Source organism: Terrapene carolina, unplaced genomic scaffold (genome assembly GCF_002925995.2).
Source record: "Terrapene carolina triunguis isolate 2854851 unplaced genomic scaffold, T_m_triunguis-2.0 Scaffold66, whole genome shotgun sequence".
Classification (NCBI taxonomy): Eukaryota; Metazoa; Chordata; order Testudines; family Emydidae; genus Terrapene; species Terrapene triunguis.
This window is the reverse complement of record NW_020664417.1, coordinates 94,713,760-94,727,622: the sequence shown is the minus strand read 5'-3', so window position 1 is coordinate 94,727,622 and position 13,863 is coordinate 94,713,760. Positions and strand designations below refer to the sequence as shown.

The 13,863-nt window shown below is 38.1% G+C and overlaps 1 protein-coding gene across 1 annotated transcript in view; it reads left to right on the top strand.

Moving 5' to 3' along the window:
- Nucleotides 1–12,578, top strand: part of LOC115271163 (catenin alpha-2-like) — a 253,966-nt gene extending 241,388 nt beyond the window's left edge. Inside the window, exon 8 of the mRNA XM_029910656.1 lies at nucleotides 12,393–12,578. Within this exon, the coding sequence (XP_029766516.1) occupies nucleotides 12,393–12,578 (186 nt within the window). The remainder of the gene's footprint in view (nucleotides 1–12,392) is intronic.
- Nucleotides 12,579–13,863: the final 1,285 nt, after the last annotated feature.

Sequence of the window (13,863 nt, the reverse complement as noted above, 5' to 3'; positions counted from 1 at the left end):
AACAATATCATTTGCCCTTGTAATTCTTATGGAAATCTTGACATGTGTTGTTTCAAAGTGATTGATCAAATTCTTGGCTTGCTTTGCACCTGGTTGGTGGCAATCTCACTCTAACTCCTACTTCCATAGGATGTGCCCATCTAGCGTTCTAAATTTATGTGAGACTTCTGGGTACCTTGCCTTTTCCCAACTAAAAAAAAATTACCATCTGCTTACCTTACCCAGAACACTAGTTCAAAGGGTCCCAGCCACATGGCAAGTAGTTTGGTTTCTTGTCTTTTCTTGGTAACAGCAGCAGGACCTGCTGTTGATATACCCATTGCTTAGCACTTTTATGACAGTACTGTGGGAATCTGTGCTGCCTGCAGGTTTTTATAAGCAAAAGCTGCTACAGAATCCAGACATTCCCATAATTTCAGGATATTCAGGATCACATTCACTGCCTTGTGTTTCCTTTTGCAGGGCCAAAATATCCTGTTGCTGTCCTCCATAAACACAATTCACAATAAGCAAGCCCCATAGAAAAGAAAGGTACCTCGTACTTTACAAATAACAGATATATAAGCACTTTGTCCAATGTTGGACTTTGGTAGTCACATTTACACAGTATTGCATTGAGCATTCTATTAAAAGGCTCAAGTAGGTCATCTATTTGAGCATGATAGACTGTGGTTTTATCTGACTTTAAAAAAAAATATCTGGGAGAAAGCAAGCGTCTTGCAGCAGCTGAGATGTAATGCTCGTGTCATGGTCTGTCAACATTATTACCTTGGGCACGTCAACCTGGGAGAAATGTTTAAATACCTGTCTTGGGTTCTGCACTGTCAGGAGGTAGGTTCCATATGTGTTCCAGAGAGTTCTGTTTCCATGAAATCTTTGGAATGAGAATTCATGAAAATGAATTCCTATTTGAGGTTCACTGATGATTCTGACCAGCACATTTCCTACTAAGTTAAAATCGAAATACTAGGTCCACCAAAGCCTCACTAACTACAGCCAAACACTCATATATGTGACTGAGCTTTTCATTGTCTCTTTTCTCTTCTATAAAATCAATGGAACTCAGTGACTGGTCATCCACTAGTGGTATAACCTTGAATGAATCCCCCCTAGTTGAGTACCCCTGGACGGTCTTAAATCACACTAAGTGGGCCCTTTTCCTTGGTTCCTTCTGGGTAACTATTATTCCATTCTTAGCTAACCAGTATTCTGTCTCTACTTTCCCTACCTACTGAGCCAGAAAGTTCAGAATAACTAAAATGGAAAACCTTTCAAATCTGCCAGTCATGGATCCAATTGAGTCCAGGTCAGTGCCACAGTTGATTTGAAAACATATCAGTCTGTCCTCACTCATGATCTAAAACTTCAGTGGAATGGGAGTGGGGGAGGGCGCGTGCGTACACACACACACACACACACACACACACAAAGTTACAACAAAAATCATATACAGTGGGAATAACCATCACTGAAGTTTGGCTATTTACTGTCACCATAACCCAGGAGCTAAGGTAAGGCTGAATTTCTCTATAAGTGCGGCCAATGTGCAGCATCATGGCAGATAGATGTATGTCAGGGCCCACTATCCATTCCAGCACAAACATCTCAGCATACTAAGAATCTAACAGCCCTTGAAACTTAAGCTCATGAATTACGATGGGAATCAAACAAATCTTGCAGACAAATCTGGAGACATCTGTAAAATGGAGGCAGAAGCTACAGCATAGTTATAATCCATTGACGGGCAGGAATGACAGCCATGACCCTCCCACCTACATGAAATACAATCCCAGGTGCTACTTTTCCCTGATGTTGTACAAGATATGGCACCAGCTTGTGTGGCAGCGATCACTGCCCCTTGACTTCCCGAGAGAGATTCACCCAGAGCCTAGTCTATCCCAAGTGGAATCCTCGATGTTTTCAGTACAGTTAGGGTTAAATTGGGAAAATATTTGGCCCACTGCAAGTCTTTCAAAAGACATTAGCAAACTCTCTATTTTTTCCTTTACTATCTCTCCTGGCTTCTCTTCATCTGAACACCCAGACCTCTGTCTTCCTAGCTAATGTCACACTTCCACAGTCAATCTCTGAAACCAGGAAATTATCCACCTGTCATGTGCTCACCTAGGCTGACAAGCCAGTGGCCTCAAATGCAGTCATTATCTCCAGCTAGCGGAAACAATGTGGTTCTGACACAACTCCACCAGAGAAGCAGTAGAGTTGATTAAGCTCTGTTTACAGCCACTGGCTGCAGAGGCAAAAACAGTTCCTGTGCCACGGCTTGAAATCATTAACTATTCTAAACTGCCACGATAACCTTCCTCACTCTCCCAGCCCATACAGAATGCCTGATTATAGATTATATCTTTGAGAAGATTATAGTCACCGATCCATTAAGGTTCCCCTCAGCAGGCCCATTGCTCAACATAAGTGCTCTTCCCAAATGTTCAAATGTTTCAAGATATGGATCAGGGTCATTTCCTGGTCCTGTTTTTTCAGGAACCCTCTCCGCTTTTGGAGTTTGGTACAGGGTGGTACAGCTCTTTCTACCATTGCGGTGTGTATCCTATCTGCTTGACTTAATATTCCTACTGGTGTTGCTGTTGCAGCATCAGTTGGAAATAGTTGGGAACTGTTCATTCTCCCGCTGCTAAGCTATCCACAACATCAAGTTTTACTGCTTTCTGTTTTTAATTAGTCCTCAGTATCTGCATGAGTCTGAAATCTCATATCCCTTCTAACCAGGGATTAGCAGGGTTACTAGGAAGAAATTTAGCAATAATGAGCAGGATTTTTCAGCAGGAGCAAATCTTTATCAGCATACATCCGAACAAGCAGCAAAATATAAACGTAACTGAGTTTCCAAAACCTAAATTTTACCCAGCCCTCATGACCAGGGTGTGGAACACTGTACATTTCAAAAGGCATTCTCCCTCTTTTGTCTCTTCCCCAGAGCACCTGTACTAGCGCAAGAGACCCAAAACAAGAAGTTAATTCCTTGTGTTTAGAGGGCCAAGTAATACTTTTATTGTGTTGTTTATTTATTCTTAATTTCTGGTACTGCCCACAAAGGACATAGTACAAATGCAAAAGAATATGGAATCACTGAACTGAAAAGTGAATGTTCCATGCATCCCGACATGCACACAGACACACACACACACACATTTATGACTGTCAGTTCTGGGGGAAATGGATGTATGGAGAAAAGGGATATTCAACAAAAACAATGCAGCCTATAAATAAAACTGTATGAGCAAGGGTATTTCTTCACAAAAGTACAATAGCAAATAGTCTACAGTTCACAATTTCTGTCATCTCCTCTAGGTGCCACTACAATCTATATAAACTACTATATTATATTATACAGAATATATGACTTGTTCAGTAGAACTAAGGGTACTAAGGGTGTTGTAAAACATTCTGAGGTGTTGTTTTTTTTTTCCTGGGGTTTTTAATCCCTTTTTGCGTTTTTGAGCTCTAGATTATTTTTGTTTGGTTTAGCCTAGTTCGGCCTAAATAAGATTAGTTTTCAGCTGGCTTGACATATTTCGTTATAGAAGGAGAAAACAGTTTGTTTACACATAATGTCAAATACAGAACATGGTAGTACATAGCATCTTTGTTACTTGGATTGAGAAAATGCTCTTTATGTGATGACCTACGATTTGGGAAATATTTGAATCTCTGAATAAAAAGAGTAGCCAAATTGAAAACAAAACACACATTCCCTCCTCAGGCTTCCTTCCTCTTCAGTTACTATGAGCTGTCTTCTTACAGGGTATGCTCTTTTATCCTTTTCCCCTCTTAGGCCCAAATCAGCAGAGTTCTTAAGGGCATACTTATCTTTTAGCATGCACTTACATCCCATTAAAGGCAGAGGGTTTAGGCACGTACTTAAAGTTCAATTTGTGCTTATGCGCTTTGCTAAAGCGGGGCCCTTTGACACAATCCAGTTTCTTTGGGGGCCATAAGGGTGGACATCTCCCACCCTACCAACTCACCCAGAGGCATTATAGATCTCCCACAGCAATTTGGTATGGAATCCCTCATCACCTTACATTAATTCATGTAACAAAACTGGAAGCAAATCCTCAGGTAACCACCACATCTAATAATAATTATGTTGAAACAAAGGTTTTTCTGGTGTCTCGTTTCCAGCTTGATTGATTTGGTCTCTTCAGAATCTGATAATTTTAACTAGGTCCTTCCCATAAGATTAATCTATTGTACTCTTGCTTTCCTCCTTTTTTTTTTTTTTTTTTTTCTTTTTTCTTTCCTTTTTTTTTTTTTTCCTCTTTCCCTATACATGTCCTTGTATATTTGAGCCTTCAAGCCTAATCAAATCCAATTACAACACACTATTGTGTTTGTAGCACCAAGCGGCGGTCACCATAAAGATTTTGAATAAGGGGGAGGATTTTCTTATCACACTGATCATACCCACCTACCATCTATTATCACAGAAAGTATAGTGTAGCAGTTAAAACACAGGACGGGGAGTCTGGAGATCTGAGTTTTATTACTTGCTTTTCCTTAGACTCGGGTCATTTTATCACTCTGTGCTTCTGTTTCTCCCCCTGCAAAATGGAGATATTTACCTATTTTTCAGTTAGACTTAATTTATTAATGTTGAAGTGCTTTGAGATCCTCAGGTGGAAGGCGCTGTGGAAATGTAAATAATTACTATAGTAGCTGGCACACGGAGGATGCATTCAGGAACTCGATGTCTACCCAGTCAGAGAGAAGGGGTTTCCTCTCAGCTTATTCTCTGGCCTTTTTAGGGTATGTCTACAGTGCATCTGGGAACAAGCCTCCCAGCCCGGGCAGATAGACTTATGCTAACAGGGCTTGAGTTAGCACACTAAAAATTGCAGTGTGGACATTGCAGCTTGGGTTCGCAAGTCCAGGTGGGGCAGGTTTGCAACACCCAAGCTGCAGCCCAAGCCACAACATCCATACTGCTGTTTTTAGTGTGGTAGCTCAAGCCACACTACCATGAGTCTATCCGCCCATGCTAGGCTTGTTCCCAGATGCAGTGTGGACATATCCTTACTGTCCAGGCGCAGTCTCCCTCTCCTTTCTCCCCCATGAGTGCTCCTGAATATTTATACTTTACAATTGTTGCCACCCCTCTAAATCAAGAAAAGGGATATATGACTTGTCCGATAATACAAACGGTACAGTACAACATTAAGTCTTTCTATCATTTTCATTCTCTTTCATTTTAGGAGTACAGGGTAACAATTTACTTTTCTTATTTCAGTTATTCAATAGTAATAGTCTATTTTTTGGTTGTTTTGATGCATCTGCTTACAGAAGTAAAGACTGCTCCAACAGCATATCATATACACGTTGCTAGATTAGAAGTTTGTACTTCAGTAATGATTGTCAGTTCCAGAATGACTGAACATGCTATTGTTTAAAGTTATTTGTTCACCTGTTAGAACTTCCAGAGTGAACCCTGATTATAGTTGTGTGACTGTTCAATGCTGTTTAACTACTCTTTTCAGTGTTGGAGTTTGAGTGTATGAGTCATTAATTTGTTGCTTTTGTTTGTCTACATGTCATATGGAGTTTATTATCCTGTTGTGAGAGAAGTTTTTCTGTAGTTAATACAATATCATTTGTGGCATGATGATTTTGCTTTCTATATGTACCTCTGCTTTGTGCATATTTCTCCTGCATTTCAGTATTTTTACAGGACAGATTTCCATCTTTGTATATCCTATAGATGTTGGGTGTAAAGAAAAAACGCCTTAAATATTTATTGGGAATGTATCAAAATAAACACGTCTGCTGAAATTAGCGAGCTTACAGAAACTCATGTTTTGAATTTATTTTTCCCAAAAGGCTTAATGTCTTCTGCTCTCTTAAGGATTTTTTGGTATCCTGACATCTAAATTATGTAATATCCAGATCTAAGGCCAAAACCCCTACAGACAGTAGTAGGAACATATGGTGTCAGTTGGGTATCTCCATTTTGATTCCTCTAGAGTCTGTACTTTCTGTGGTTTTTAGCATAATAGAGATTGTCCACAGAGGTGGCTGTACATAGGACTGGTCTCAGGCAGCATGCAGGTCCATGTAAGCAATATGTTTTTTTTTGGGGGGGGGGGTACCTTATCTATCTTACAATTTGGGATATAGAGTTATACCCTTTATCCCGACATTAACCAGAATTTTACTTATAATAATAATTTTAAAGCTGCCTTGGATTTAATCCATTTTATGTATAAAATCAGTTCTTCCTCTAACTACAAAACTAGTAATGATTGTAATAAAAAAAAATGAATCCCCTCCAAAATTCATATAAAATTTGAAAGCTTGTCTCGCTCACCAACTGAAGTCAGTCCAATAGAATTTATTACTTCACCCAACTTGTCTCTCTAATATCCTGGGACCAACATGGCTACAACTACATTGCATACATACCTTAAAAATGGTGTTTTAATAACCAGGATGCATTTCCTTGAAGGTCACATGTAAAGGCCAATCCTCTCTTGTACATATGTGTGGGAAATTCCATTCTTATGTTGTGTTAGACACCAAAACTTGTATTAAATGTCAAAATAGCAAAAAAAAATAAAATAAAAATATGTGGGATACCCTTGTATGTAAACGTGGGCCATGTATATATTGCAGTAGTGAGTTTTATTAATTTGGATGTACACTTTCAATGTAGAATTACAGGTTAATCAGTGCTACTACTGTTGCTTGGATTACTATTTTTCTTTTAATGGTTATTCTGATATGATGCTATGTTCGTTTTTGATGGAGTACAGTAGAAGAATTCAGAAGCACTTTTAGAAGCCTGGTTCTGAAATAATTGTCTTGGTCCAGAAGAGGGCACACTTGCATACCATAAGGATTCTCTGCATAATTAAAAGAACTGCATTCTGATGTTGTATAGCTGTAATAAAAGGAAATTTAATAATAAACAAAATGGAGAGCTTATTTTTATTAGGTACAGGATCTTTAACAAGCCACCCGAGTCAAAAGGTTTGTGAAGACAAATAAATTATTTTGAATGTTGTGTAGGATATGTGCATAAATGAGCAAATACAAGATTAGCTGCTAAAGCCCTCTTGCATTTCTGAAAAGTATTGGCATTTTGGTTTTAATATTAGAGAAATTATCATGCCAGGAATAAACATTTATTTTTTCTGATTGATCTCATATATGGGGAAGATATCACAGATGTGTGCTGAAATACACAAAGGATATACAGTACTAATATAGGCTACCTTACAAGTTTCCTTCTACTAAAGTAAATTATACAATATAATGAAATGTTATAAAGTAATTGCATTGTATTCAGTGGAATTTTACTGTCTGACCTGTCATATCATCTTATGATTTAATGATTACAATAGAATTACTGTGACAGATCATACCTTGTGAGTATATCATAGGGTAACTTGTCAGTTAACTTAGACTTACTCCTTCCAGATCTGTGTGTTCTTCATACAATAGCAGCATGTAATGATTTTTTTTTAACATACACAAATGAAAGTAAGAAAAATAACCTGTGATATGATCAGTTTCCTAAATCTTGCATATTATTACAATATCAGGTTTTTTTTTTTTTTTGCGGAAGGGAAACTGGGTTGGAACATAATTTTTTTTCAGTTTATTCTTGGATTTTTAACACTGAATTTAAAATATTGAATTTCTTTTTTTTCCCACAGAACAGTTGAATCTGATCTCTAATTAAACACCTAGCATAAAATATGATAATTTTGGGTTAGCTTGTAATATATCAGGATATCACAAAACAAATGCAATGGAGTCACTGTCACACAAGTAGCATATGCAACTTACATAGAACTCATTTTATCACCAGGTAAATATATTTTAAATATCACCTTTGTCTTGTTACCGATACAAGAAAAATTTATTTTAAATAGTTTGGCATTCATTTTGTTACACTGAAATTATATGGCATTTCCTGACATAGGACGAGTTCACTATAATACATTTATCTGTAACTGGTTTTCCTGTTCATTAGTCTTATAATGTAATATACAGTGAAACCTGAAATAATATATTGCACATATATTGTTGCAATACATTTATTATTGCAATATATAGGGCTCTACATTTGGATCCACTAGTGGGGACCCCTGTGCCCATGTTGAGCCCCACTGAATTCATTCATGTAATAAAATGATAGCAAATCACCACTGAAGTCATGTAGTCATGTGTGTCCAGGCAAAAGGATGTGAATGCAGGATTGGGGCTGTAGAAAGCAAAAGGGAAGTCTTCCCTTAACACATTAGGATTAATATTACAGTCCACCAAATACACTTTACACTTGATCCTCTGCTGGTGCAAACTTCATAATGGAGCTGTCAGTGGTGGAAGTGAGAGTGCACCCTCTTCTACTCTAACTTCTGCCAATGCTGGGCAGCCAAGGATCACTGAATCAGCTGGCACCCTTGCAGACGCCCCGCTTCCCTATGTCCAATTACAGCTCCGACATAGTGGAGAATTGGGGCCTATGGGTGAGATCTTAGGCTGGTTTAAACTGTCACAATCCCATTAGTTCCAGTGGAGCTATGCAAATTTACATTAGTTGAGGATCTGGTCCTAACTAGCATAACTAGATTTTTGCATTATGATAAAACATTTGTTCTTCACTCTGAAATCAAAGAGCCCCAAAAGAGATTTCTGCAGCTCTAAATGAATTTTTTAAACATTATTTAGAATACCTTGGGGCACAATGTGTAGTAATGTAGTTACTATAAGGCTGTCAGATTCATTGCCAAATAGTATTCAGAATCCAGGGATCAGATAAATTAGATTTTAATTGGGTTTTAAGGCTAAGTTGAATAAGTAGATAAGGTAGAATTAACCAGAGACGTATTAATTTAATGAAACCCTTGGCTCTCTTAGGCTATTGTATTAAAAACTATACAATCTGTCGTTGATAAGAGATGTCATGGAAGAGTCAAAAAAGATTGACACTGATAGGTAGAGGAAACCGTGTTATCTAATATAATCACATTATCTTGAACACTGGAAACCCAAGGAACTGGACAAAATTGTGTTAGTTATATTTTAATATAGCATTTTGAGTTTTACCCAGCTGGTAGGACCAGAGAATATACTGATTTTTTTTTTAAGAGAGCAAAATAGAAATTACTGCTTATTGTGAAAGGATAGTAACATTAGCTTGTTTATCTCACTTCTTATTAACAAGCTGATGATTTTTTACAGTGGATAATTTAATTTTCATTGCAGACATGACCTTTTTCCTAATAACTTCATTTTGTCTTTCATCTGGCTTTTGTATAGACATGTTCAATGACTGAAATTTAAATTAGGTTCTAAAATTCAAGCACCGAACTCACTCCTTATACCATTACTTCAGTTTAAAGATATCTGTTACCTGTTAAAGCTAAACGATATTTTGAATGCCTAAGGGCCTCATCCTGCAAACCCTTATGTGTGTAATTTATTACATAAATGCAAGTAAAGATTACTGGTGTGAATAAGTCCCTGTGCTTGCAGTGGGTGCTTATTCAATTATCTCTAATTTATTATGCTTATTTTTGTAAGAAAACAAGAAGCATTCACTATTTTTTTTTTTAAGTTTCTTTATTTTACAATATTTAATATAAAGTTAGTACAAAAGACGCTGGAAAAAAGCAGTCTGATTTTTCACTGTTGCTTATAAAATCATATATTCCAAGGCCAAAGGGGCTCACTATGATCATCTAGTCTGACCTGCATCAGTCAGGCCATAGAATTTCCCTGAATTAATTCCTTTTTGACCTCGAAAATATCTTTTAGGGAAAACAATCCAATCTTGATTTAAAAATTGTCAGTGATTGAGATTTCACCACCCCCGTTGGTAAGTTGTTCCAATGGCTTATTACCCTATCTGTTAAAACTTTGCACCTCATTTCCAGACTGAATTTGTCTAGCTTCAAGATCCAGCTATTGAATCCTGTTATACCTTTGTCTGCTAATTTGAAGAGCCCATTATCAAATATTGTTCTCTGTGTAGATACTTGTAGACTGTGATCAATTCTTAGTTAAGCTAAATAGATTGAGCTCCTTGAGTCTATCACTATAAGGCATGTTTTCTAATCTTTTAATCATTCTCTTCACCGAACCCTTTCCAATTTGTCAACATCTGTCTGGAATTGTGGATACCAGAACTGGACACATTATTCCAGAGGTGGTCACACCAGTGCCAAACACAGAGGTATCTCTGCTTCTACTCGGCATTTCCTTGTTTATGCATCCGAGGATCACTTTCGCCCTTTTGGCCACAGTGTTGGACTGGGAACTCATGTCAGCTGATTATCCACCACCACTCCCGGAACATTTTTAGAGTCATTACTTCCAAGGAGAGAGTCCACCATCCTGTAAGTGTGGCCTATATTCTTTGTTCCTAGATGGATGCATTTACATTCAGTAATATTAAAACACTTTTTGCTTACCTGCACCCAGTTTATCAAGCAATCCAGATCACTCTATATCCACTCCCATTGTGTTGGAGTGGAGGCATCTAAGCATCTCACGAGAATATACAGGGTCTGATTCAGTAAGATATGTAGGTAGGTGCATAACTTTATGCATATGAGGAGTCCCACTGAAGTCAATGGGACTATTTATATGCTTCACGTTAGACACATAAGTGCTTAAGTACTTTGCTGAATTGGGGCCTTAGCTTCTTGTGGGAGCAGGTGTTTGAGCTCTGATCCTGTAAATCTTTCTGATGTGAGTAGCCTTACATAAATAGTTCAAATTAATTTGCAGGAATGAACTGTGTGTGTTTTATTAAAATATACAACTCTACCCCGCTATAATGCGACCCGATACAACACGAATTTGGATATAACGCGGTAAAGCAGCGCTCCGAGGGGGTGGGGCTGTGTACTCCAGCGGATCAAAGCAAGTTCGATATAACGCAGTTTCACCTATAACGCGGTAAGATTTTTTGGCTCCCGAGGACAGTGTTATATTGGGGTAGAGGTGTATTTACATTAAAATTATAGAGTAAAAATTTAAAAATATTAAACTTAAATGAGTTAATGAGCAATACATTATCAGCATGTTAAATTAAGTTACCAAGCAAGTTCTAATGCAGAAAAAAATAAAGATAAAGGCATTGTTTTTATCAGGATCTTACGGTATAGAAACATTCTTTTAAAGAAATCCATATTGATATTACATGTGTAGATAGCTTGGTTCTGTGTTCACAGATCATAATATTTATTAAAACTTAATCAATGTTCTGCCTAATTGTTAGTATGTAAAAATTGTAGACTTATAAAAGAGATCCATGTCCAGCCATTTGTAGACGTACCAGACAATAAAACTTGAAGGCTCATTAGCTTGGAATGACCCAGCTGTGTTTTATGCATAGGGGTCATTTCTTTACTAATGAGCCACTAAGCCAGATGGCTAACCCCACAGTAGTCTAACTGCATTAGTGTGATTTAGATCTTTAGGCAAACTACTTAAAAAATAGGAGCAGCCAGTGGCAATGGTAAGGGGTTGTTTGATTAGAACTGCATGGAACAAAGTACTTTGCCTTTAAAAGACATATGGCTGAGGAGAATCTGCAATTTTTATAGATTTACACCAGTTTCTGCTTCAAATTTGCATAATTATTCAGGATGTTCCATACCACCCACACTGTACAGCTGTTTTGGGGAGCAAGACATTTGATTAGATAATCTAGTCAAAATGCACGGCCTCTAGCACAGTCCTGTCAGAGCACATTTATGAGGCTACTTAAATGTGAGTGGCTACTAATTCTTTCCAGGTGAGCTAGCGGTACAATGTTGTTAAGCTTTATTAGAGGTAGTCATTAGTGTCATATATTTTGAAAACTAAACTATGGATGAAAACAGGATCTCTTCCCAAATAATTTTATATTCTGAGTTATATACTGGCAGTATGTTTCTGTCAGATAATATGCCTGATGGATAGTTGATGATCCCTTTCATTGGTGTATTATCTTGGAACGTCTTCATGAAAATAGAGAGTTCTGAGAATGGATTTGAATGAAGAGAGACTGGTCGTTTGGTATACAAGGAAGGGTTGGAAGTTACAGACATAAGAGGCTGCATGGAAGGAGGCCCAAAGAGGAGAGCAGAAGAATTATGCAAACAGAGAGCAGCTTGGGAGGCAGCAAGGAGGCTCCACCATATTTATATTGCTGTTGGTATAGAACGACGGCAGTGGCTTACCCCGAGGTGGCTGCATTTGAAAGAGTAATGAATGATTCCTACATAATCAGTCTGTAAACCACTTTGTGCTCCTGGTGGATGAAAAATGCTGCATACTGATAGTTACAGTTATTTTAAAAATATATTGAGCCAAATCTTACAGATGTTATTGGTTTCAATTGCAGTTTTATCTGGGTAAAGACTGCAGAATCTAACCCATCAATATGGCAGACATTTATGAGTCAAGCAAGAGGTGATAGGCAACTGACGGTGCTGAAGATTGTTTTTAGCAATGACGCTATTCTAGATGATAGGGTCAGAGTGGAAAAAGGACCTACGATTCGTTGTACAGAATACTTGCTGGTGAACGAGAAGAAATTAGGTTAGAGAGATGGTGCCAGATTATCCTTCCTAGACTGGTGTGTGGAGAAAACAGTCTATGGCATTTTGTCCTTCATCTCCCCCGCCCCCCTTCCCAAATCTGCAGAAGCTTCTCTGTGCAGTCCAGTGACTATGATGCAGGGAGGGGTAAAGACTCACTGCACAGTTAACCTTTGACACCCAGGTCTGAGCACCTGCGTTGCTTAGCCCAGGTGATTTTTGTCTGCATCCTCACTGAAAGGGGGGTGAGTTCCAGCCTGACTTACTCAAACCTGTACCCACAATAGGGTAAGCTAGCCTGGGCCTAAAGCACCTACAGATCCACATCAGAGGGGGTTTTGTGTAGCATTGGATGGTGGGGAGGGGTGGATCAAAACCTGGATAAGAGCATGGGTTCACAGTGCAGTGAAGACATACCCTCAATAGGATTAGGACTGAGAATTTGTTCTGTTTACTGAAATAGACAGGACGCTAGTGACCATTTCTGAAGGTGATGTAGTTTGTTCTGGCCTCTGGGCATGAATGAGAATAGTCGTCATATTTTGGACAAATTGAACACTGTCAAATTGAGAATTAGGGAGTGTGTAATGGATGGAATTAGAGTAATCAAGATAAGAAAAAATGCGATTTGGCAGTGTTGTCGCATTAATGTCTTATGTAGGTGGTGATTTGGAGGTGTTGCTAGGCAGAATAATTAGTCTGAGAGATCTATAGCCAATGAAGAATTTGGTCTCAAATGGAACAATGAGCAAGGAAGAGAGACACAAAACAATGAAAGAGATATGGATATGATAACCATGAATTTAGATATAGGAATTAAATGAAAAGATGGGATCAAGGACTAAATCGTCAGGATATCATAAAAGAGTGGATTGTCAATTGCACAAAATAGGTGGTTGGATATGCAGTCATGGAAGTAAGATCAGTAGGTGCCTAAAATGCACAGAACAGTTCAGGTCATGGATAAAGATGTTATAGGTAAAGTATCAAATGAAGATCTTAAGTTCAGAGAGGCAAGCAGGGTGACATTAGAGAAGAACACTATTTGCCATAGAGTGGTGTGAAAGTCAGACTGAAAATGGCTAAGGAGGTTTTTTGTTTTTTGTGGGGGTTTTTTGGAGGAGAGGTAAGAAAGGTGGTAAAACATGACTTTTTCCATTATTTTGCTAAGAAAGGGAAGATGAGAATTAATACAGTAACTGATGTCACAGAGGCAAATTAAGGAGGGTTTTTTATTATTTGTTGTGTTTTGTTTCTAGTGGTAGTAATGATGAACTAAGCTGTTTTTTTA